The 24882-nt window shown below is 38.0% G+C and overlaps 2 protein-coding genes across 3 annotated transcripts in view; both read right to left on the minus strand.

Annotated features, from left to right (window-relative positions):
- The window catches only part of qsox1 (quiescin Q6 sulfhydryl oxidase 1), a 29305-nt gene extending 25555 nt beyond the window's left edge, over window positions 1-3750 (minus strand). Inside the window, exons 1-3 of the mRNA XM_048209308.1 lie at window positions 3350-3750; window positions 2163-2263; window positions 812-860 (exon numbers count right to left, since the gene is read on the minus strand). Coding sequence (XP_048065265.1) covers window positions 812-860; window positions 2163-2263; window positions 3350-3638 — 439 coding nt within the window. The 5' untranslated portion in view covers window positions 3639-3750. The remainder of the gene's footprint in view (window positions 1-811; window positions 861-2162; window positions 2264-3349) is intronic.
- A 1356-nt stretch (window positions 3751-5106) lies between these two features.
- cep350 (centrosomal protein 350) overlaps window positions 5107-24882 on the minus strand; it is a 43229-nt gene continuing 23453 nt past the window's right edge. For both annotated transcript variants that reach the window (XM_048211474.1, XM_048211475.1), the window contains exons 21-40: window positions 23389-23522; window positions 22943-23050; window positions 22669-22835; window positions 22379-22572; window positions 21234-21421; window positions 20092-20179; window positions 19779-19925; window positions 19521-19678; window positions 17273-17395; window positions 14322-14557; window positions 13263-13453; window positions 12254-12410; window positions 11432-11592; window positions 11123-11259; window positions 10955-11037; window positions 8860-10838; window positions 8055-8522; window positions 7794-7940; window positions 7352-7474; window positions 5107-7196 (exon numbers count right to left, since the gene is read on the minus strand). In XM_048211474.1, the coding sequence (XP_048067431.1) occupies window positions 7035-7196; window positions 7352-7474; window positions 7794-7940; window positions 8055-8522; window positions 8860-10838; window positions 10955-11037; window positions 11123-11259; window positions 11432-11592; window positions 12254-12410; window positions 13263-13453; window positions 14322-14557; window positions 17273-17395; window positions 19521-19678; window positions 19779-19925; window positions 20092-20179; window positions 21234-21421; window positions 22379-22572; window positions 22669-22835; window positions 22943-23050; window positions 23389-23522 (5151 nt within the window). In that variant the 3' untranslated portion in view covers window positions 5107-7034. The remainder of the gene's footprint in view (window positions 7197-7351; window positions 7475-7793; window positions 7941-8054; window positions 8523-8859; window positions 10839-10954; window positions 11038-11122; window positions 11260-11431; window positions 11593-12253; window positions 12411-13262; window positions 13454-14321; window positions 14558-17272; window positions 17396-19520; window positions 19679-19778; window positions 19926-20091; window positions 20180-21233; window positions 21422-22378; window positions 22573-22668; window positions 22836-22942; window positions 23051-23388; window positions 23523-24882) is intronic.

Genomic DNA, 24882 nt, shown 5'->3' on the forward strand with positions numbered 1-24882 from the left:
ATTATCAAGCAGTGTGTTGATTCAGGTTGGAGCTAAAATCTGCAGGGCGGTAGCCCTCCAGGGCTAGGGCTGGACACCCCTGTCATACAAAGACAAAAGTAAAGTCATGCACAACAAAGATCTTGATTGAGACATTGGATATTTAAAGGGATAGCTCACCAAAGAAAGAGATTTATGGCTGTTTTGCATACTTATTAGTCATGAATATTCAAAACACTAATATATATTTGTAAATGTTCTGTCATGCTTTATTTTCAGTCAATAAAATACTAGTGCTTAATTTTTCTCTCGAAGTGTGAAAAAGAAAAGTTGCTGCGGTATTGCAATCAACAAATTTAATGAACAATATACTGTGAGATATTCAGCTTGCCTCAACTACATGTGAAATTTCTAATTCCTCTTCCCACATTTTTCACAGTCTGTTTTGGCTGGAAAAGTTTAAAACTCCCTTTTCTTCTCTTGTAATCCCTATTAACATCCTATACTGTGGGAATGTTTCTTACAGAATGAAGAATGTCATAAGGGTTTGGAACAGGGGTGCCCAACCCTGTTCCTGGAGATCTACCTACCAGCAAAGTTTAGCTCCAAACCTGATTAAACACACCTGAATCAGCTAATTAAGCTCTCTAGGAGCACTTGATAATTACAGACAGGTGTGTTGAGCAGGGCTGGAGCCGAACTCTGCAGGAAGGTAGATCTCCTGGAACAGGGTTGGGCACCCCTGGTTTGGAACAACATGCGCATCAGTAACTGAGAGAAATGTTTTAATTTTGAAGCGACCTAAATAAAGAATAAGGAAAGAGATTTTTACCTCTGAGGTCCTGCCCCCTGGACTCACTGCTTGAATAAGCAGGGAAGAACTGAGAAAGATAGAGGGAGATCAGTAACTTTGCTACTTTAGACGTTCACATCGGTTGCCTGCAGAGCCCCAATGACAGCTTTAGTCAACAGCTCTTCCTTTTTACTCCCCCTTAAAAATTCATCAAAGCTGGAAGAATTTCACCCTGTCCCTTCATAAGATTGACCATAAGAAAACAAATACCATACTAACAAAATCCAGATACAAAACTACCTAAATAGAGGAACATCTAGTGAGGAGTTTCAGGATGTTTTCCTGAAGGAAACTGATGACAGATAATAATTCAAGGAATGGCAACAGCTAAATGTTTACATGGAGAATGGACAAAGAACTGACAGATTCTGTTACATCAGTCCGTCCCTCTGGCTTCAGAATAGCCCAAACCAGTGCATGACTGAACAAAGAACAGTTATTCACGAATAAAATGGATTCATCTGTGTGGAAAAACCTCAAAAAAAGTCGAACTGTTGCAATCTGCAATGGGCCTCATTCATGAAACACAAGCAGAATGAATTTCTGTGTAAATCATTTGTGGTGGCAGCAACAATTTACGTTAAGAATGGTTTTATGAACAATTTACACACGGTTTCTTCTTATATTTCATGAATGATGCCCAAGTCTATCATTTTTGACCATGATATCTTCATTTCCATTTATTGTCAATTTGAGTATACACTCATTTACATGGTAAACACTGATGATTGTGACCCTGGAGTCGCACGGGAATATTTGTAACAATAGCCAACAATGACATTGTATGGGTCAAAATAATAGATTTTTCTTTTATGCCAAAAATCATTAGGATATAAAGTAAAGATCATGTTACATGAAGATATTTTGTAAATTTCCTACCATAACTTTATCAAAAATAAGTGGATATGCATTGCTAAGGACTTCATTTGGACAACTTTAAAGGTGATTTTCTCAATATTTTCCTCAGATTCCAGATTTTCAAATAGTTGTATTTCAGCTAAATATGGTCCTATCCTAACAAACCATACAACAATGGAAAGCTTATTTATAGAAAGCCTATGACTGGTTTTGTGGTCCAGGGTCACATTTTATAAAAATGGATAAGGTTACACAGAAGAGAACATTGTGTTGTGCAGATGTTGCTTGCATTTTCAGAATATATATCATTAAATATCAACTTTGTCTCGAATGTTTCAATTATGATTGTTTTTTTTCTTATGCTCAACACTGCATGTGTGTTATTTTTTCCTACAGGAAAACAAATGTTGAACTGTAATTATAAACAACCACAACAGCAACAGTAATTGCATGGTGTCTAACTGCACACTACCTTCAGCGAGGGATATCCTGTGATGCCGAAATTGGTGCACACTTTTCTGTTGCTTTCATCAGCACAATCAATAGCAGCCATATCCACAGCAGGCTTCCATTCTACAAAAGCAACACAACACAAACAATGCTGAGTTTATGAAACTGAATCAATGCACAGAATAGGGTTGAGAACATTTCTGAAAATCAATTTCAGCTGCATGTTGTAAGGTTTCAACAAGTAAAGTCTGGCAAGACAAGGCTGTGCTATCACAACATATGCTCCAATAACCTTTCGCAAAAGGGGACTTCCCAGGTATCAAATAAGTCTGCCGAAAAGTGTTTTGGTGGAACAAAGATACTGTCAGCCTAGATTAGAATCTCCAAAACCTCAAAACTAGGGCAACAGAAGAGGAAAAAAATATATGTGCACTTCAATGTGGTGGTGTCTCAAAATCTAAATGAACTGCCCACATTTAGTATGATCAAAATGAACAGACTCTGAATGCACCAATGATGTCCATAAATGCTGGCCAGGTATTTAGCTCACTAGGCATGTTCACTTGGTAGACAGTAGACTAGGTCACATGATTATGATACACACTTAGTCACTATTTAGGCTCACTTGGCATGTCACTCACTAGTTTACTTGATAGACAGCTTAAGTTTTGAGACTTGTGTATATATGCCAATGCCACCACACAAAGTAGTCAGCTCACTAGGTCATTTATATCACCTAGTTAGCCGTCTGTGTCAAATTGAGAAAGCTAGACTAGTTTACCAGCTTAGTGGAACACGGTCATCACTGAAGTTAGTATTACAAGTTTGGTGCAGATTGAAGGTTGTTAAACACAGTTTGCACAGACAGCAGGATAAAACCTCTCACAAAACATCACAATCTTAACCATAGCATACAAAAAGTGATTGTCACTAATGTAAAACCAGAATAAATGTATTTAAAATATCCTTTAAACACTGTAGAAGATTACCGCCATTGTGTTTACTTTTATTTGACAACAGCTGAGGCTAATAATACCAATTATAATGCCACAGTTTTATAGTAGTAACAAAAACAGTAACTATGGTATTTCAGAGGAAACAGGTTACCATGGTAAATGTTATTGTAACGGAAGTCCACTATTGAGGCTGCAGGACACGAACAGCTGTTCAACTGTATATTCGTGATGTGAAAATATAGCGCATACTAACCTTTAATGTCTCTGGCGAGGCTTTTCCAGGTGGGTGAGAAGGCGACACAGTGTCCGCACCAGGTCGCGTAAAACTCCACGAGATGAGCCGCGGAGGAGTTAAAAAGCACGGAGTCCACATTCTCCGGTGATAAAATAATAATTTGATCCGACGCTGTGTACAGCCCAGCTTCGGTGATTAAAGGACTAAGACTTATAAAAGAAATAAAAGCACATAAAAAAGAGTTCAATGGATTTAATTTGCTTTTTGTCTTGTAACAAGACGTGGCACCGCAGCTCCACCGCGCCATCTTCCCTTATTTCAGCTCAAACTAAACTAACTCTATTAGAAAGTGATAGAAAGTTTACTGCGTCTGGTCACACGTTCAACTCCCTCCCACTTTACTCTACTTAACTCTCTCTCTCTCTCTCTCTATTTGAACTCTATTTTATAGCAAAACAAACCATGTGGGCGTTTTTTTAAACTTTGGGTACTTTTATGTAATAGTCGGTTGATTTTTATCAAATTATACTCCCCCCCCCCCCCCCCCCCCCATTTTGTTATTAGGTGACGTTAAAGCGGTCTTGGAAACTTTTTTTTACCATGCCAAGATGTTTTGTTAGTTTGTTTTTTTTAAGTTAAATTTTAATGATTTTCTCTTGTCCCAGACCCACCTATAAAGCATTTTCATAGTTATTTATTTAAATAAATAAATAAATAAATAAATAAATAAATAAAAAGATTTCCATTAGTGTACAGAAATTAAAATCTTCCCTCAGTTGTGGCGTTATTAGAGCCCGAAATCTTCCAACGAGGAAGAGCCACTATAATTTTTTTTTCTCATTCCATCCATCAATAACTTTTTTTTTCTTTTCTTTTTTTTATCACAAACAACTTAAAAATAACACAAAATAATTTAAGAACATACATTTGTAATAAAACATTAGACTTTGTAAGTCAGAGTTTGTTTGGTCAATCCTGAATGTCTGTATTGACACCTTGATCCATTCGTTCAGAATCACCCTTTGCTCAAATATTGACATATTGCATATGTGCCTCTGGTCCAAAGTTTCTGACTGGGCACATTCCACCCAGGCAAACTTTGATTCAATGTTGATATTTAAAGGGACCTTGGTTTGCTTTTGGAGGTTGAAACTCACATTTTACATAAGGCACATTTCACAAATACAGTACACTTTGCTGTCCTGTTAGCAGTAGAGGCACAAATCTTATGTTTTTTGTTGTTGTTGTTGTGAGAACTATTGAATATGTTGAACTAGGATCTAACACAAAATTGTACATCAGATGTCTATTTACCACCTTAAAATGGTGATTTTGGCCTGTCCCACCTCAGAGGTATAGACTTTCTGGACTGTATCCAACAAATAAAATCATACAATATCAAAATTTAAGAAATTAGCCTGGTTTCTCAAACAGGGCTTAGATTAAGCCAGGATTAGGCCTTAGGTTAATTAGCTTTTATAACATGCCTTTGATAAAATGTGCATCTTGAGACAAAACAATAGCATTGACATATGTTAAGATATGTCAGTGGAAGTTGCTTTCAGTTAAAACAGCTCAAACACATTTTAGTTCTTATTCAATTAAATCTATAAAAATATTTTTTAATTATTAACCAAATTTAAAAGTCAAAAACATAAAAACTGAAGTATAGTGACAGTATATTATCTATAAAATGTTCATTTTGATTTTTTGTTTTGTTGGTTAAACATACATAAAAACACTTTTCCTAACAAAAAAAGATCTGGCAGCAAATGTTGACAGAAATGAGATCATCTTTATTTACAATTTCCAAAGGATCAGTTCAGTTAACAAATATATCTATAATATGTACATGGAAGCAAAAGGAACCATGTCCGTTTTCACAGCAATCTTCCATGAGTCCACTCACAGGAGATAGGCGTCGACTATTTACATGGGTAAAACAATTTACAAGTCTTCAAGTGCACCTCTGTCACTCACAGTACATCATTATAAATATACATACACTTACGGGATGAAAAACATTTCTATGACCTACCAATTTAAAAGTAGAAACTGATTATCAAACCATTTGTGCCACACAAATCCTAATTTCCCCCAAGGCAGAGAATTACCTGCCCATAGTTAAAAGTTTAAACTTACTAGCCAAAAAGACTATTAGTAGTAGCCTATTCTCGGAACGAGGTAGAGATCTCCGTTACCTATAATTAGACGTGCTATTGTATGAGCGACTGATGCTGGGTATCAGAGACTCTGTTGCTGCATAGATGAAGTTTAACCCACTGACACGGCACAACACTCAAGATCTAACCTCACAATAACGCTGCAGGTCACTATAGGACAGACTGGCTCAGAAAATACAGAGGCGAGGAAGGGCTGGTTACAGCTAATTAAACATCTCAGATACTATGATCATATCATGAACATACAGTATGTTTCTGATGAAACCAGGATTGTAATGGAGACTGACGTAAAAACAAATATGTACATCACAGTATTTGTAGATAACAGAGTTTGGTTATAAAAACAAGATGGATGTGCTGAGCCCTTGAGCAATTCCTCTAAAAGGTACACGACGAGTAAAACGCCTCCTTTAAAAGTAAACAAATGTGTCCTTGTGCCGGCGATAGTGTAACATTACCATTCATCTTTCCTTAAGAAGGCCAAAATGTACTTTAAAAAGGTTCTGATGATGAATACACACAAAATAAGGCAGAAATGTACATTATACACTATTAGAGGTTTGTCCAGCTAAGAGGAAATAAGGCCAAAGGGACCGTTACGACAAGTTAAAGGAAGGCTGGGAAAAGTCGCTCATGCATGAGCAAACATAACAATGGAGGCACTTAAAATGAATGGGATAAAAGGCAAATGTTAAGGCTAGAACCCAGCATGTCAGTGTTTAGCACAGCTAATGTATTTCAAATTCAGTCTTTTGGCATCCAGTAACCACAGCATGTGTTGCCAATACAACATTGCTTGTAGGAGCAAAACAAAACCATTACTAGAACAGTTTTCCTGTTGCTTTCGAAAAGCATATAATTTACACATTTTTGCATTCAACATTATCTTGCATCAAATCCCTTTACATTGTATTGCCATTTCAACATTCAAATTGTACTTATTGTGCTTAGTTCTGCAATTAATCACGTCAATGGTAAAATAATCTCTTTTCTTTACATACTTTCCAACGTTACTTTCAAATTCAAATGTTACTTTTTAAAAAATAAATTAATAGGATTAAAAGAGAGAAAAAAAAAAAAAAAAACACAAGTATATGTAATTATACAATCTAATTGGAAATAAAAACCAAGTCTTTAAGTCCTCAGGTCTGTCTTGATTTGATCTGACCTATTTGTATATTAATAATAAGACTTGAGAATGGCAGAGCCAGTTTTAGCAGCAATGATGAACAGACACAGTATGGGGAATCTGGACCCGAACAGCTGCTACAATTAACACCGGAACACCAAGAGCGTAGTTCATCAGACTTCCCGGATGAGAATGTGAATATCTCCACAACAAGTCAGACCTCCGATAAGGTGTTATGGCATTGAATCCTGAATCCACTATAGTTCTTGTCGTGGATTGCACAAGCAGACTGAAAGGGAATTCCTCTCTGAATGTCCTTTTATGCCAAAGCCTGGATTTTATGTTAAACAGAAGGTACCTAAAACATTTCTCTGTACAGACGAAAGCATCATCAAAGAGTTCTTTTGGACTTCTTCTCTTGCATTTGGGTCAGAACATCAGCCGTGTCTTTTAGCAAGGCATCAAAAATCCCATCAGCTAGCTGCATCTTTACAAAAAGTTCATCCTCGTCATAGTTCACCCACTGGGATTCCTCCTCATGCAACTCCTGCACCTAGAAGTGGAAGAGTGATTATGAAGTTATGCATTTAGTAAGTCTATACTATCCATAGTTAAGTTTAAGTGGCAACATTAAAATAGATTTACTCTATGTTTGTTTGTTGTAGTTTGAGACACTAGCATTCTGAATGTGAAGTTAAAAACACTTACCAGAATGTGGTCAACTCTGTCTCGCTTTTTCCGTCCAAATTTAATCATTTTCTGCCAGTCTGTTTTCTGGTTATGCTCTTTCTTTAGACCACACAACTTTAATACCTCAGTGGTGACAAATTCCTGAAATAGAGAAGTATAAAAAAAATCTCAACATACTAATACATATGAAAATAAATAAGTAAAATAATATACAATTATGCAAGCAGGTTAACACTATTTTACAGCTTCCTTGTTACACGTTAGTTTGCAGTTACTATAGTAGTAATATAGTAGTAAATTATGCATAACTACAGGCAACTAACCCTAAACCAAACCTAATCCTAACCCCATAGTAAGTTCATGTTGTAAATTCATATTACTCAGTAACAAGGACATCTTAAAATAAAGTGTAACCGCAAGTAGTATTGACAACTATAAGCAGTATTGACATCTTCCATACCTGGACTGTTGTGACGTCATTGGGGCATTTCACTCGATGGAAGAAGGTGGAATTAAGGCGACGTGGCTTCATCCATTGTGGCAGATCAACTTTTGGATCTTCTGCATAGATGTCTTGAATGACCTCCCATGATAAATCAAAGACAGCCTGTAAATAAATAAAATGGCAAACATTTTTAAAAATTTTCCTGGACATGTTAAACCCAACCTTTAACCCAAGATTAGGCAAACACCTAAATGTCAGCAACTCAAGCAACCCTACCAGTCTGTAGCTTCGTTGACATTGAGCCTCCAAGTCACTGGCTTTGGTGTCTCCTTCCAGGAAACTATTAGAGGGTTGAGGTTTGGGTACTGCAGTCAGACTTGGTCGACCATGACCCAGTTTGCAGCTTTTCCAGATTTCCTGAGTAGCAGCGATGACCAGTTTCTCCACCTCCTGGACAGTGTGAGGAACAACCATGGCAGGCTCCTCTGGTTGCTTCATCTGAACAGGAAGTTCAGGCCTGGGTGGGGTTTTGACCTGTTCACCCAAACTCAGGGAGCCAGAAATCCCATCTTGCTGCTGTTGACGTTTTTGCTTTTGCTGCTGTTTCCGTGAACTGAGACCAAAGTCCTCATCGAACCAGTCCTGCTCATCACCAAGGACATCGAAGAGCTCACGGCTCAGCTCCAGCTCTGCCAGACGTTTAGCTAGCTCTTCCTGTCCACTTGTACCCAGGACAGGGCTCTCCTGTTGAAGAGGCATAGTTAACATTTATCAAGATCACTTTTTTTTTTTTTTTTACAACTTCCATCAAGAGAAGATCTGATTTAACTTTACATGCTCTATTTTAACTTTGCAACACACTGCAGGCCTAAAAAAGAAGGTTCCATGGTAACATCAGTCCCTGGATATCTGTCAATTCAGCTGAAAATGTCAATTTAAGCATTACACATCAGCAATGTTATCAGTTTGTTGAGTAAATCATTCACTTGTTTTCAATAACTTTAAAGACTGTGTTTTTTAACTGGTTTCTCATTTCAGCGAGTTCTATAGAATCTTGAGATTAATCAAAATAGTCACTTACAGGTCTGTTGCAATGCTCTGGAGATGAAAGTTCTTCCTGATCATCATCAAAGAAGGTGCGGAAACTGTCCGTCTTTGTTTTGGATGGTGATCTGCTCTGAGACTTGAAGTTGTTGCTTCTAAGTCCATCATCTTCATTGATGAAGTCTCTTTTCAATTGATTAGCAGCTGATAACTTCCCCTCTTTGTCTTTCTTGATCTTCTGAAATTGCTTCACTGCATCACTTAAGAAGTTTTCCACAAGTTTATCTGCGAGGGTAGTCAAAGCTCTTCTGTTATTCAAGTCTTCTCCATTATCTAAACTGGCCTCCTCGATTGAGATGTCAGTGGATTTCTGAAGACCATCAACTCTGGATTTCTCACCCTCAACCAAAAGGTCCAAAATGACTGCTGTTGGTTCCTCTTCCTGCTTTTGGTTTTTGGACGTCCCTTTATCTAAATTATTGAGCAATGGAACAACTTCAACAGATGCGTCCTCGAATTTGAGAATGATGTCCCCATCTCTGCCGTTAGGCACTGTGTGCGGACCTTTGTCACAGTCCTTAATGATATTGCAGTCAATATCATTAAAATCCAGGTTATGCTGAGATTTATTAAAGGTGCTTTGCCCAGTGGAAAGCTGTTTGATGTTGAGTTCCATTGGCTTTTCATGCTCATCCATGGGCTCTCTGGTCTCAGGATGCAAATTTAGGTCAGATTTTTCTCCTTTCATTTTGTTTAGCAGATTTCTGTTCTCCAACTGCTTCTCTGAGCTTTTGCTTTTTCTGTTTGGCTGGTCATCACATGAAGAATCTTCATCTTCTGTATCTGCACTGGCCTCAAACTTCTCTGGAAGACGAGAGATCTTGTCCGGTGGGGCAAATATACCATGTTTTTCCCTACACTCAAAGTACACCACCCCATCATAGGTTCCATTGTTACTTCCCTCAGGGTTGTCCAGTTCAACCCCAGCCCAGAATCCATTGGCAAATTTAGTTTGTCCCTTGAATCTCAGTGTCCCTGGTTGTACATTACTCAACAGAACCCGGTCTCCAATGCAGAAGCTTGGCAATTCATCCTTTATTGGCAAGATTGGCATTTGGGGCTGTGGTGAAGTTGGACATTTTGAAGGGCTGGTGATGTCTTCTTTACCTAGGCTATTCAGGTCTGCATGACTTTCAGTTTGGAAGCTGCCATTAGTACTTCCTGATTGGACACTTAATTCTTCTTCAATTTCCTCTTCACTACTGTATATTGGAGACTTAAAAGATTTTTCTTTAGGCTCTGGGGCAGAAGGTGATGTAGGCTTTGATTCATGGTTATCCTCCTTGAATGACGACCCAAAGGAAGACTCAAAGTCATCGTTATAATCACCTGGGGGTGACTGTGAATCTTTCATCTTTGGTGAATCCTCCCTCTTGGACAACATGAAGTCAGGGGTATAAGAACGATCTATGACTAGAGGAGACTTTTCAGCTGAAGGGTAGTCTATATCTTTTGATTTCGCCACAGGCGATACATTTGAGTCAGCAAATCTCATACTCTCTTCAGCATCTGCAGAATCTCGAAATGCTGGCTTGTCATCAGCATCCTTCGCAGATAATCTTTCCTCTTCAAATTTGGAGCTCACATCCTTTAGAGATGGCATCTGAAGCCCAAGATCCAGTTTAAGCAGAGGGTGAGAGTGCTGGTCAGATTGGTCTTTCTCAGAAACCTCTGTTTTTGCATATTCCAGTTCCTCCATAATACCGGACTTGTGGCTAGAGACCAAGCTCTCATCTCCCGAAAGGAGGTCATTGGCCTCTGGCCTGCCAGAATGCTCTTTGATTGAGAGGGCATCTTCTGACTGGTTGCTTGGATACTCTGGACTATGCAAGCTCCTCAAAACGTCCATATGTTCTGGACTCCCCATAATTGGGGTTGGAGTGACTGTAGGAAGATCTTCATCTGAGGAAATGTCATCATGTTCATACTTATGAAGTCCTGATGGTGCGACCTCATCTGCGAGCAAAACCAGACACCATGCACAATTATAACATTATGTATACTTTTATTTTATTTTGAAGCAATATTCTCAATTTCAGCACTTATGTGATTTAGTGTAAAAGGCATTGCACCTTTATCTGCTGACACCTCCGTGGGGACAGTCTCTGATTTCTCAGATTCTGTGACAATTTTCCAGTTCTTGCTAGTCTCAGGTCTGTGAAAGTAAACATGCATCAATTGTTAAAAATAAATGAGAATGAAAAGTGAATTAAAAAGGACTGGTAAATGTCAAGGCTGACCTCTGAAGAGGAGGGGGTTTTATCCGAGGCTTTTCAGTGGCTGACGTGGGAGTTTTAATCTGGGGTTTGGTAGCTGGAGTGCTGTCAGGCTCTTTACTCAACTCAGCCTGGGTCTTCTGAATAAAGTCATTATATGACTGGGGAACCATAGGAAGAGACAGTCACAAACATTAACATACAGCAAAATAAGAAAGTTACAGTATAGCCAATTTAAATAATATTGCAAAACTGCAAAAAAGTGACTTATTTAAAAGAAACAGCATAATGTTCCACAGAAATAAGTGAATATAGAAGGAGCTGGTCACTGACCTCCAACTGTTTCAGCAGACTCGCCTCCTGAGCTTTCAGTCGCTCTTTTTGCCTCTTCTTTTGCTCTTTCTTTAGCTGGTACACCACTGATTTGCGCTTGCGGAGCTCGTCCTTGAGGGCACGAATGCGACTCTCAATATCACTCTGATCAGATGTGGTCTCTAAGGTAGGAGTACAAAAAAATATTACACAACCTCAACTGAGAAATATGGAGTTGAAACATTGTCAAATCATTGTCTTCACCAAAAAAAAAAAAAAAAAAAAAAAAATTACCTCATGTAGCAAATATTTTATAATCTCTATAAAGATCAGAAGTGACTAAATACAACATTTAAATATTATAGATGGACAATGTTTGAATATAGAAAGAGGAGCACAGTCTCTTTCACAGATAGTCGGTATAAGGCAGGTAAACTCATCTGTGCTTCTATAACATGACTAAGCAGTTTGAGCCAGGGAAGTGCACACACAGAGCTAAACATCAAGCATTATATTTTGCTGGCACAGTGTTCCTCTTCCTGTGTTCACGTTTCCAATTTAGTAAAGATGCAAAGGATAAACTGGAGCTAGTTAAATTAAACCTAAAAACATACAGTGCCAACGAAAACTATGATTTAGACTGTAAATAATGCAAGAAAAAAGAAAGAACAAGTATTACTAGTAAATAAGAAGAGGTAGTCAATTTAAAAGATTAAGAGTTAAATGCTACATGAAACTGTGTATTCAAGAAGTTGTAATCTACAAGGAAAACAGGCCTAGACTGAGTCGACAGAGCAAATCCTGATTATTTTCAAAGTCTGCTGGGGGAAGCAAGGATCTTACCGAATAGAGTGACCGAATGAGGGTCACCGGTGAGGGCCTCACTGGTCTTGGAGTTGGAGCGCACCTGCATCTTGCTGCTTCCGCTGGTGCCAGTGACAGTGCCAGGTCGGCTACTGTCTGAATGATGAGAGCTGAGGCTGGCTTTCCCTGGAGGAGACTGCAACACACATACACACACAGGAAGAGGGATACAAGGTCAGGACATGTAAATCACACTCACCAAAAGAGAGCTATAATCAACCCTGTGTAATGTCACAAAACATTAAAAACAGCTTGGACTTGTAAGATGCTAACAACTTTGCAAATCCCAATGCTCAATATTCAATAACTGCTGTAATAAATATTACCTATAAACATTAGATGCAGCATACACATTCCATCTTTGACTTCCTGTCCTAACTTTACACTTTTCCTGTTCTAACTTTATACACTTCAAGTAACAGCCACACTAATGAGCTGCTCTAAAGCATGTACACAGATGTTTGCATGGTAAAAATGGACAAAAAGTTTCCTTATAAAATATTTTGAAGAATGTTTGTAACCAGGCCGCTTTGAGGCACCATTGACTTCCATAGCAGAAAAAAACTACTATGGAAGTCAATGGTGCCCTAAAACGGTTCAGTTTCCCACATTCTTCAAAATATCTTCCTTTGTGTTCAACAGAACAAAGAAATTTATACGGATTTGGAACAAAAGTAAGTAAATGAGTAAATGATGACAGAATTTGTTTTTGAGTGAACTATCCCTTTAACAGAGATGTGCAATGCTCATATCAAATGATAGGAAGCATTTAGTTGCATTATTATCCTTATTGTCCTTAAGGGTGCAGATAATCACATATTAGGTTTAAGGGGGCATTTACTTTCTCACAGGAATGATATGGGTGTAATCGAACTGAGGGAACAAAATAAATATTAAATTACAGCATTTAATATTCACTCAGGTGTGCACTATAAATAGACAATGTCACAAACATAGGGGGCAAATACTGTGAAGGTTCCGTTTTCACCTGTTTGCTGTCTGTGGCGTTAAACTCAGGTGAATAGAGGGTATCAGGGGCAGGGCTGCTGCCCGGCTGAGGAGAGTGGAGCTCAGAGACAGGCCTGTCTGAGGAAGGGCTTGCCAGCTGCTCTGGAACAGACAAATCAGTGTGCACACTGGACAAAGATAGCGCCGGGGAATCATCTTCACTGACTGCTTCTTTGAAAACATAGATGAAGATAAACAAGATGTAACAGGTCAATTCACAATCTTAGCTTTGACGCTCTTACATACCAACCTTAAAAAAAAAAAGTGAACAGAGTAAACATAACACAGTGTGGAAAACCTTTCCAGGGGCTAAAGGAGCACATCAATAAATCAATAATCCACAAGAGGCCGTGCTGTACAGTGATTTTACCCCAATAACAGGATGCCAAAAATAGCTTTTTTTTTTAATACTAATCACAGTATAAATTGTAGAAAATAATATGGCCTAACTTAACCAGTTGCCATTCAAACTACCATTCAAAAGTTTGGAGTCGGTAAGATTTTCACATGTTTTGAAAGAAGTCATTATGCTCACCAAAGCTGCATTTATTTGATCAAAAATACACTAAACTCAGTAATTTTATAAAATAACTGTTTTCCATTTTAATATATTTTAAAATGAAATTTATTCTTGTGATGGCAATTTTCAGCATCATTACTCCAGTCTTCAGTGTCACATGATTCTTCAGAAATCATTCTAATATGTTGATTTGCTGCTTGAAAACAGTTGTGCTGCTTAATATTTTTGTGGAAACTATGGCATTTTTTTTCTTCATGATTCTTTGATGAATAGAAAGTTCAAAAGAACCCGATTTATTTGAAATAGAAATCTTTTAACATTATAAATGTCTTTACTGTCACTTTTGATCAATTTAATATGTCCTTGCGGAATAAAGGTATTCATTTCTGTCAAAACAAATCTTACTGACATAAAACTTTTGAATGGTAGTGCATTCGGAGTACATCATCTCCAGTCACTGATATGAATATATTTTCCAATATCACTTCCTTTCCTTCACTGTCTTTTCACACTCTTCACCTTGTCCTGTGGGACTCTCTTGTCCACCGCTGGTTTTACTGTGCTCACTTTCCCGGCTGCGCTGCTGCAGTGGTGTTCTGGTGCGTGGCTGCTGCTCTTTTTCCCAGGCCGCTAGAGCTTGCTTCTCCATGCGGCGCACTTCTGCCTCCTCTGCATCCAATCTCTGCCTCCACTCGAGAAGTTCCTCTGCATGTCTGCGCCTCTGCATCAACTGCTGCTCTCTTTTAGTGAGAAACCTACAGGACAGAGAGTAAGAGAGACAAAAGAGAGAAAAGGCAGAAGAAGGGAGAACAAGATTGTGTAAAGCAAAGTGACACGATTTGGAGACACACCACCACAAAAGCAGGCAAAGCAGACATCCAAATATTGGCACTCACCCACCTTCCTCAAACATCAGATTAGTCTATTTTCCAAAGTATGTGCAAACAAACAAACAAACCTAGATACACACATTCACACTCCAAAACATGCTTCCCAAAACAGACACACCTCCGATTGGAGACCTGCATTCATTTTAATGGGGAAAAATGCCCTACTGCGCCTTATAATATCCTTATCAGGGTAAAACTCATGCATCTGGTACAGCTCATATGTGAAAGACACAGAGACGACCACCTGACAAACACACAGGTTCCACCCAGGGTTGGACAAAGTGTTACGCTTTTGTCTCTGTAAGAGCAATCCTGCAGAGAAATTATTTTTGATAGTATATTTAATAGGGGTGTGACGAGATCTCATACCATGAAATCTCACAAGATTAAAATGTGAAGAGATTTCTCATCGAGGTGAAAAGCTGTCTCACGATATTGCCATGACGGAGTGTGAAGGTGAAATTAGGGTAGAATATACCACCACTATGTTAATATTACACCTCCATTGTCGTTTTGCTTTTTATAGAAATAAAAACCATTTAATTCAGTTGGATAACAGTTGCTTCATCCCATCCAGCTCATCCAACACAAGCTGCAGAGCTGTAAGTAGTGCAGCAGAAATCAGAGTTCACGGATCAAGTGACGAGAGTAAGTGACAAGACCACGGCAGAGGATTCGTTGCGCAACAGAGTCTTAGCGTCTGATAAAAATCATGTACAATTCTAAGGTCTGAAGATGATTAGTTAAAACATTTCAAATGCATCTGCAGACTATTGTTCTAGTCATGCATTTCATTGAGGATTTCTTTAAAATACTGTGTAAAAATCTCATCTCGTCCTCGTGAACCCAATTTCGTGTCTCGTCTAGTCACACCCCTAATATTTAATTTACACAGTGAACCGAAACGTGTGAGAAATTTTTGAATTTTGAGTGCAAATCACAACTGAATTCTTGCTATTTCAGTTTTGCACTATTCTCTTTCTTGCATAGCGAATGTTCAAATGCTTTGTCAAAACTGATTTGACAAGCCAACAACGCACATTAAACTGAATAATTTTCACATGCTATACTGAATATTATAGTATATTTATCATTTTTAGCAAGCTGCACGAAGTAAAACTTGTGCTTCACTGAAGGCAGGTAATTTTTTCAGGGGGAAAAAAAAAGTCCTCCATGCATCATGACTTTGCTCTGGGAGATCAAACCCGCCTGCCTTTTTCATTGAGGTTTAAGATAATTAAAAACATGTTAGAGAAAAACAGATGGCTTTATCTAAAAGCAATCGTCTTGCCTCGTGAATACAACAGCCATCTTCATCTAACCATAAATTCTATTATGTTGCCTCAGTCATATATACTCATTAGCTCATCGCGGGCTACACTTATTTAATCAGGGGCTGGAGTTAAGATTTACTGTGGCCATTGGGCAGATGAAGAAGTCCTAAACTAGCATTATTCAGAAGCATACAATATATCAGTCTGCCCGGCCTGTCTAAAAAGAGATATTCCTTCTGGTTTCCACTCACCACGATACCAAGTTCAAGAACTTATTTAACAGAGTCGGTTTTTCTGTGCAGTGCATGGGTGAAGCTCACGAAAGTTGTCTAGGTTGTATTTCACCACAAAATCAGAAGCCTATTTTAAGGTTAATCAACATTATTTGCATTGTGATTTTCATGACAAATTAAGCTACTAAATTCCCTCCCCTCTTCTGTAAAGCATGTAAAAAATGTAAAAAGATATTTATACAAATGGAAGTATCTGCATTAAATCTATGAGCATTTCATTTTAAAACAAAAAACAAAAACAAAAAACATTTGTCTTGTCATTACATTAATTAAAATCTAATGACAATCAAAACTATATAAATGAAACATGACAATATATCTTGATGCATTACGGCAATATGTTTGCCAGTGTTCTTAACCGTCATGAAAATGTTGCAAAAAACGTTACTGTCGTAACCCAGGCTTCAAGTATGCAAAATATATTTTATTGTTTTCCATTTGAATTTGAGGTGAAATTGACATTTTCGTGAGATTCACCACATATAAAATACATTTATATATTAATACAAGACAGACTAGCAACAAGGAAAAGACTGGATTTGACAGGATCACACCACAGAGACAAAAAACAAAGGACCCAGAAATCACTCATTTAACCCACCATGATTTAAACAAGTCTGATCTTTGGCTTTAGGATTGACAGTAATCAATTTCAAGAGATTTGCCTTTATCTGATAAACACAAACTCAAAAACCAATCATGAAGGATTTTGGTAAAACATTGAATCATTAGAAATAAAAAATAATCTTCCTCAGTCAGATAAATAACTACGATTAATATTACATTTGCTTTAGCCAAAGAATCAGCTTATTTCACCATGGTGTAGCTGGTTCATTTTCATCCATCCATTCATAACTGCATTCCTTTTTTCCGCTTTTATCCCCACCAAACATTCCCCCACCCACCCAGCTGTGGCAGTGGATGAACAAAAGCATGCTCCATGGGAAATAGGTGCTGAGAGAGGGGAGGAGGGAGGGGGTGAGAAGAGAGAGGAGGATTGTGGTTAACTGTACCTGACCAACTGGCTGTAGATAAAAAGCTGGAATTTGGGGTGAAGTTTTGGGAGACAGACAGACAGAGAGGCCCAGTGATGAGCAGTAAAGACAGAGAAGAAATAATGGACAGGAGAACAGTGTCTAAAAACAAAGGAAGAAAGAGAGGAGAGGACAGTCAAATATCAAGAAGCGCAGAGTTGGAGAGAATGAAACCATAAAAGAGAAGAGAGACAGACATAAGAAACACACAGATATGGGGACAGAGAGAGAGAGAGAGAGAGAGAGAGAGAGAGAGAGAGAGAGAGAGATTGAGTGTAAACATATGTATCCTTATTTTCCTCTTACTAATGTGCAACAAACAAACCAACCTGTTAGTGACTGTCGGCATTTAACTACATGCTGCAAATCCTTACACCACTACTGTGAGTGTCATACATTAAAACAAGTCAAACTTTCAAAAATGATCAAAGACACTTTGCTTTAGAAAACATTTACGATCAAGATGAAAGCTCTTGGTAATTACAAGCTTTCCTGGAAAAGCAGCCTGGAAAAATGTACTTGCTACAAACAGCTGTCTGGGGAATCTCACAAAATGTCTAGTTCATATTTCAATATTTCAGATTGACACAATTAAAAGATTAGTTCACTTCAAAATGAAAATTTCCTGATAATTTACTAACCCCCATCACATCCAAGATGTTTATGTCTTTCTTTCATCAGTCGAAAAGAAATTAAGGTTGAGGAAAACAGTCCAGGATTTTTCTCCATATAGTGGACTTCAACAGTTACCAATGGGTTGAAGGTCCAAATTGCAGTTTCAATGCAGCTTCAAAAGGCTCTACATGATCCCAGCAGAGGCATAAGGGTCTTATCTAGCGAAACGATCGGTCAATTTCTAAAAAAAAAAAAAAAAATAAAAATGTATATACTTGTGGTTAAAAAGTATATATTTTTTTTATTTTATTTTTTTGGAAAATGACTTATCATAAGGCCCTTATGCCTCTGCTGGGATCATGTAGAGCCCTTTGAAGCTGCACTGAAACTCCAATTTGGACCTTCAACCTGTGGGTAGCCATTGAAGTCCACTATATGGAGAAAAATCCTGGGATGTTTTCCTCAAAAACTTTAATTTATTTTCGACTGAAGACAGACAGACATAAACATCTTGGATGAAATGGGGGTGAGTAAATTACCAGGAAATTTTCATTCTGTATGATAATTAAAATCCTCAATTCTCAGTACTTAAAAAAACTTATGTAAGATTTACAAGTATTTATGATGGTATAGAGAAAATGTGGAAGGATATAGCGTTTAAATGCAATTAAATTTATTTACAAGTACAATTGTGAGGTATACTTGTAAATATACATAACGGTAGTGTGAATTAATTTTTGCTGACCATATAAAGTGTTTATATGGATGAGCAGCTGGAAGTTATACAAAAGAGATCATCATGCTATTAGTCAGAGCGAGAAAAAGTTAGAAGAAGCGTGTGAACGGTGCTACAATCTCAGCACAGCAAGTGATTAGTTGAATCAGACAAGCGTGAAATCCCCTTCTCTCTGTGTACTAATTTTATTCGCAGGAGAAATATATGTGTCAGTACTATGAATTTTTTAAACAATGGGACGAGCCTCATCAGTTGCCAATATATAATGGTAAACAAGAACCTGTTGTCAAAGCTTGAGTGGCTGAATATGGGAGAATGAGATCACATACAATGGACAAAGCATTTAGAGAACATGTGGAGCTTTTTAAATGCATTAGTGAAACCTCATAACCAGCTGACAGTTTGAGAAATCTGGCTGCCATGTATGTACTTCCTGTTTACTAGTGGCATAAGAAAGCTGCTCTCTATTTTAGAAGTGAAAGATTCCTCCATTAATTAAGGGAGAGGGGTGTTTTCCTACACAGAGCACGCTTATGTTCAAACCAAACACTGTGCACACAGAAATAAACACTTTAAAAAGTCACACATTCAGGAAGCTGTAGATAAACCTCAAGGAAACGAATACATGTTATTAGTAGTATTAACAAGTCATAAATGATAACAAATGGCCCCTGAGCACACCAAACATACATTGTTTGTTTGGCCTTCTTGGAAGTTAGCACTGCAAAATTTTTAGTTTCATTAAAGTTTGGTTAATATAATCAAATGGATAAAAAGTTCAGATTTTCTTCTTCACAAACCAATGCATCACTTGATAGGACAGAAGAGGGATAAGATGGAAAGATAGACAAGAAACATGCGTGAGGTTTTATTTACTTCTCGTCCATGTGAGAGCGCATCTTTTTCAATTTCTGCATGATGCTGCTGGTTTCACTGCCAGACACAGACATGGGGGAGGGGCTACGGGTCTCTGCATCTGTCACTGTCACACTAGGTGGAGCCGACTCCTCCGCTACACCTGACACAGGTGCCTCCTGCATACATTTGATTTAAAAAAAAAAAAAGTCAGAGAAATGTACATTGTGTCTTTATTTAGAAGGTTTAAAAGAAAAAAAAATCTTTCAGAAGACTGACCAGCTTTGTGTCCTCAGCACTCTTAAGCCGCTCTTTGAGTTTGAGGGTTGTGTGTCTCATTCTCTCAATCTCCTCCTGCTGTTTGAGGAGCAGCTGCCTTTCTCTCCTCGCTGCTTTATTGGCCTCTTGTAGCCGTTTAATCTCTGCCTGTGGGACAAACAATGCAGCAAAGTTTTAGCTTTTATTTCTGTTCCGTACACATGACGATTAGTATTTGAGAATTTCAACAAATTATGAATACTTAACTACATATATAAAAACATTTGCAAGTCTATCTTACAGACACTCTCATAATTCCACATATGATTGTCACCTGTTCCTGCTGTAGCTTCAATATCAAGCCTCTCTGTTTCTTACGAAGAGGTGGCATCTTATCATCTTCGCCTTTATCTCTGAGTCGCCTGGAGGAAATGAAAGAAGATGAATATCATCTTACTGTAGTTCGCACGTATACCGTCTTTGCATACTGTCGCACGTATACTGTCTTCGCACGTATAAATCTCTCTCTCTCTCTCTCTCTATATATTATATATGAATATATATGAATATATATATATATTACACACACACGTACATATCTCTGAGTGATTATATATATATATATATATATATATATATATATATATATATATATATATATATATATATATATATATATATATATATATATATATATATATATATATATATATATATATATATATATGTTATTAGGGCTGACCGATATATCGCATGCGATTGTCACGCGCATTTCGTCAGTAAAGCCGGTTCCCTGATTACCGCTAAATCGCCATCACCTGCTTTCAAATGGAGCGGCATTTAATAGACAGAGCCGTAGATCACTGAAAAGCCACGCAATATTGAGTTCATTATCAAAGGCGATTCATCTGCGATATGAACGGGATATTGTGTGGCTTGTCAGTGATCTACGGCTTTGTCTATTAAATGGCGCTCCATTTGAAAGCAGGTGATGGCGATTTAGCGGTAATCAGGGAACCGGCTTTACTGACGAAATGCGCGTGACAATCGCATGCGATATATCGGTCAGCCCTAATAACACATATATATATATATATATATATATATATATATATATATAAAAATAAAAAAAAAAACACACATCTCTGAGTGAAGGAAAATGTTGAGTGGGAAATGTTTTAACTGGATTTAACTGGATCAATAATAAAATTAGGCCATGATAATATTGGGTATTATTTTCTCCCCACTTTTGCAGCCTTGGTTATATGAAAAGTCATAACTTTCAGAGGCAGTAAGTGTTATTAGATTTTTGATGTAAGCTTATGTAAACAAACATTTTTTTTAATAATGCATGTGAATTGCACTCAGTGAGACCAGAGTAATTATTAGGAAAGGAAACTGGGTCAATATTTAACATCCAATAGTTTTAACATCCTGAGAGTAAAAGTCAACTCATAACATGAACGTTTGTCCTGCCTCTTTTGGTGTTCCAGCCAGGCTAGCTCAGTCTTGGTCTTCTCACGGAGGGCCTTCTGACGCAGACGCAGCAGAGAACTCTGATGCTGAGCGCGAACTTCCTCCTCCTTCATGTACTGACGCACCAAGTCCATGGTGAACTTGGAGAAGCTGTCCTGTCCGCTGGAGAAGGGCATGCTGTCATCCTGCTGTGTATGGCGTGATATGAAATCAGCAGGGGAAAAACAGAAGGTCTGAGTCATGTACCCATCATCACATACAGAGAGCTTCTTATCAACACACCAGGGCCCTCATTTATCAACAGTGCGTAGAAAAGGTTCTTTATTTTGTCTTACAAATGAAATTTAGAATGTGCCCAAGTACAAGAAAAACCCATATTTATCAAATGTGTGCATGCAGTTCTTACGCACATGAGTAAGATAAATTGATAAATTGTTGATAAATCCCACAAGTACGTAAGTACTATGCTTGTTCACGTTCACGGTCATTAGCATTCGGAAACACCTCCAATGAACCATATATGGTGACAACACTTCCCTTTAAAAATCACGTGATTGTGTTTTTTCCTCACCGCAATAACGGCCAAGAAAGCACTCTGTGCTCTCGCCAAGCAGATCAGCACGATCTTGTAAAATACGTTCTCTGCGGTGTGCATTGTTTGCCGAGTCTTCCAATAACGCAAGATAAGCCATTGTACTGAGACAAACATTTTTCACAGCTGTCTTTTATAGGGTTTGACACCAATTACTCATCATGTTTAAAACTAGACAAATGAGTGTTTTATAATTAAAGGGAACACAGGACATACTGTATGTGGATTGCTTAATGCGTACTGTGACGCTCTTAAAGGCTTTTTATGTGTAGTGTTGCTTTTCTACCACTAGATTCTCTGCGTAAGTATGCTCAGAAGTGTGCTTATATTTACACACATTTCTACGTATAAGTACAAGTTGGTGAATCCCACACTTTGCGTGAAACCGTTCTTACGCACAAATCTGTCCGTACGCACCGTTGATAAATGAGGGCCCAGGAAATCACAAACAAACTATGACAACCAAACAGAAAGAAACACAACAGGCCTGTTTATACTGAACAAAACTGGAGCCAGAAGACGTGTGGCATGAGGAGTGCTGACAGGAAATTACCTTTGAGCTCACTCTAGGGCTGGATCTGTCGTGGCTGTGGTCATCATCAGACTCGGGGCGAGCACTGGGCTTCCTGTCCAGCGATTCACGACGGTGAGCCTCGGATGGTAAAAGAGAGCGGAACGATCTTTCCTCAATGTCATCCTCTGTCATAGAGTCATCAAACTTCACAGAGTACTCTGTAGCAACAGAGTCTGCGGATTGGAAGAATAGACAGGAAGTTGTGAAAATGACTCACATTTCTCAGGACAGACTATTCACAATGCTTGTCCTCAAAAATTGGGCTTAACCTTTTTCTTCAAGCAGGCTGCGCACACTGTCCGAGCAAAGGGAGTCATCGGCAGCGGTGTGAGCCTGGTCCTCCACTGAACTACTGCTCCTGTCTTTCCCTTGTGTCCTCCTCTCCTTTTGATCAGAACGAGGTGGACTCAACTGGGTACTACTGCTGCCACCACCACTTAAAAAGAGACAGAAATTAGCATTTACATACTCTGTGTTCTTATAAAACCATTCATTTGTGCTGTAAAAGTAAAATAATCTGAAATGAAAAGTACACAGCATTACCTGATGGTGGGTCTCCTGGAAGGGATGGATTCTGAGAGGCTGTCTGGTGGTGTCTCGACCTCTGACGGACTCTGATGTCTCTCAGGAGACAGCTCACTCTTCCAGCTACTGGAGAAGATCCAAAACAGCATCAGTACTGATGTATAGATCGTAATCACTAATATGACAAATTTGAAAAAATCTTTCACTTTAGAAAATTCAAAGTGAAAGCACGGTTAAAAAAAAATAGTTCACGCAAAAATGAAAATCCTGTCATGATTTACTCATCTCCATGTTGTTCCAAATCCCCTGCCGTGGCTCTCATATCTCACCTGCACTTATGCATAAATTTGCATACATATCCCATTTTTGGAATTTTAGAAGTCAATCGTTTCTATTAATGAAGAACCCCATCTGGCTCCTAAACTGAAGCAAGTGTCGTACAGGAAGAAAAATAAGACAATTACCTGTCTGTGTGGGGGTGTGGCTGGTGCTGTTTCAAACTGCGGTTGTGCTGTCTCTGTTGGTCATACGGGGTTGTAATAGAGGGTCCAGGAACACTTAGAGCTCCCGCAATCTGTGAACGAGCCAGCTCAGTCATCTACAGGGGGAGAGAGAGAGGGAGAGAGAGACAGTTAAATACACTTTTGACCCTTGAAGCTGACTTCAAAGAGAGTCGCAGTGCCTTAAGGGAGTATACTTTTTACACTTTGAAAAGATAAGCATGTAATCTTGTTTCCAAACAGTTGTGCATGTGTAGGTTTTTTTTCAAGCATACAAACAAACACCCAAGAGTGTGTGTTAGTAGGATTGAGAATCTCATTTGATTCGATTTAAAGGTGCCCTAGAATTAAAAATTGAATTTATATTGGCATAGTTAAACAACAAGAGTTAAGTACATGGAAATGACATACAGTGAGTCTCAAACTCCATTGTTTCCTTCTTCTCATATAAATCTCATTTGTTTAAAAGACCTCCGAAGAACAGGCGAATCTCAACATAACACCGACTGTTACGTAACAGTTGGGGTGTACGCCCCCAATATTTGCATATGCCAGCTCATGTTCAAAGCATTAGACAAGGGCAGGACATCTGGATGTGCACAGCTGAATCATCAGACTAGGTAAGCAAGCAAGAACAATAGCGAAAAATGGCAGATGGAGCAATAATAACTGACATGATCCATGATTACATGATATTTTTAGTGATATTTGTAAATTGTCTTTCTAAATGTTTCGTTAGCATGTTGCTAATGTACTGTTAAATGTGGTTAAAGTTACCATTGTTTCTTATTGTATTCACGGAGACAACAGCAGTCGTTATTTTCATTATTAAACACTTACAGTCTGTATAATTCATAAACACAACTTCATTCTTTATAAATCTCTCCAACAGTGTAGCATTAGCCGTTAGCCACGGAGCACAGCCTCAAATTCATTCAGAATCAAATGTAAACATCCAAATAAATACAATACTCACATAATCCGACGCATGCATGCAGTATGCATGACAAACACTTTGTAAAGATCCATTTTGAGGGTTATATTAGCAGCGTAAACTTTGTTGCACGCGTTCTCCGTGGGAGGGGAGCGTGAGCATTTAAAGGGGCCGCAACATGAATCGGCGCATTTCTAATTATGCCCCAAAATAGGCAGTTAAAAAAATGAATTAAAAAAAAAAATCTATGGGGTATTTTGACCTGAAACTTCACAGACACATTCAGGGAACACCTTAGACTTATATTACATCTTGTAAAAAAACATTAGATGGCACCTTTAAGTGATTGAATCATGATTTCATTAAAAAAATAATTTATTACTTAAAATGTCTATCCAGTGTTATTTTTTGTATTACTTATATAGTTTAATAGTTTTTATTAATATTTTAAATAGGCTTTTATTTTTATAATTTTTGTTTTCATTTTAATTTTAGTAAATTTTTCAATAATTTATGTACTTGTC

The sequence above is a fragment of the Megalobrama amblycephala genome, linkage group LG12, assembly GCF_018812025.1.
Source record: "Megalobrama amblycephala isolate DHTTF-2021 linkage group LG12, ASM1881202v1, whole genome shotgun sequence".
NCBI classification, from domain to species: Eukaryota; Metazoa; Chordata; class Actinopteri; order Cypriniformes; family Xenocyprididae; genus Megalobrama; species Megalobrama amblycephala.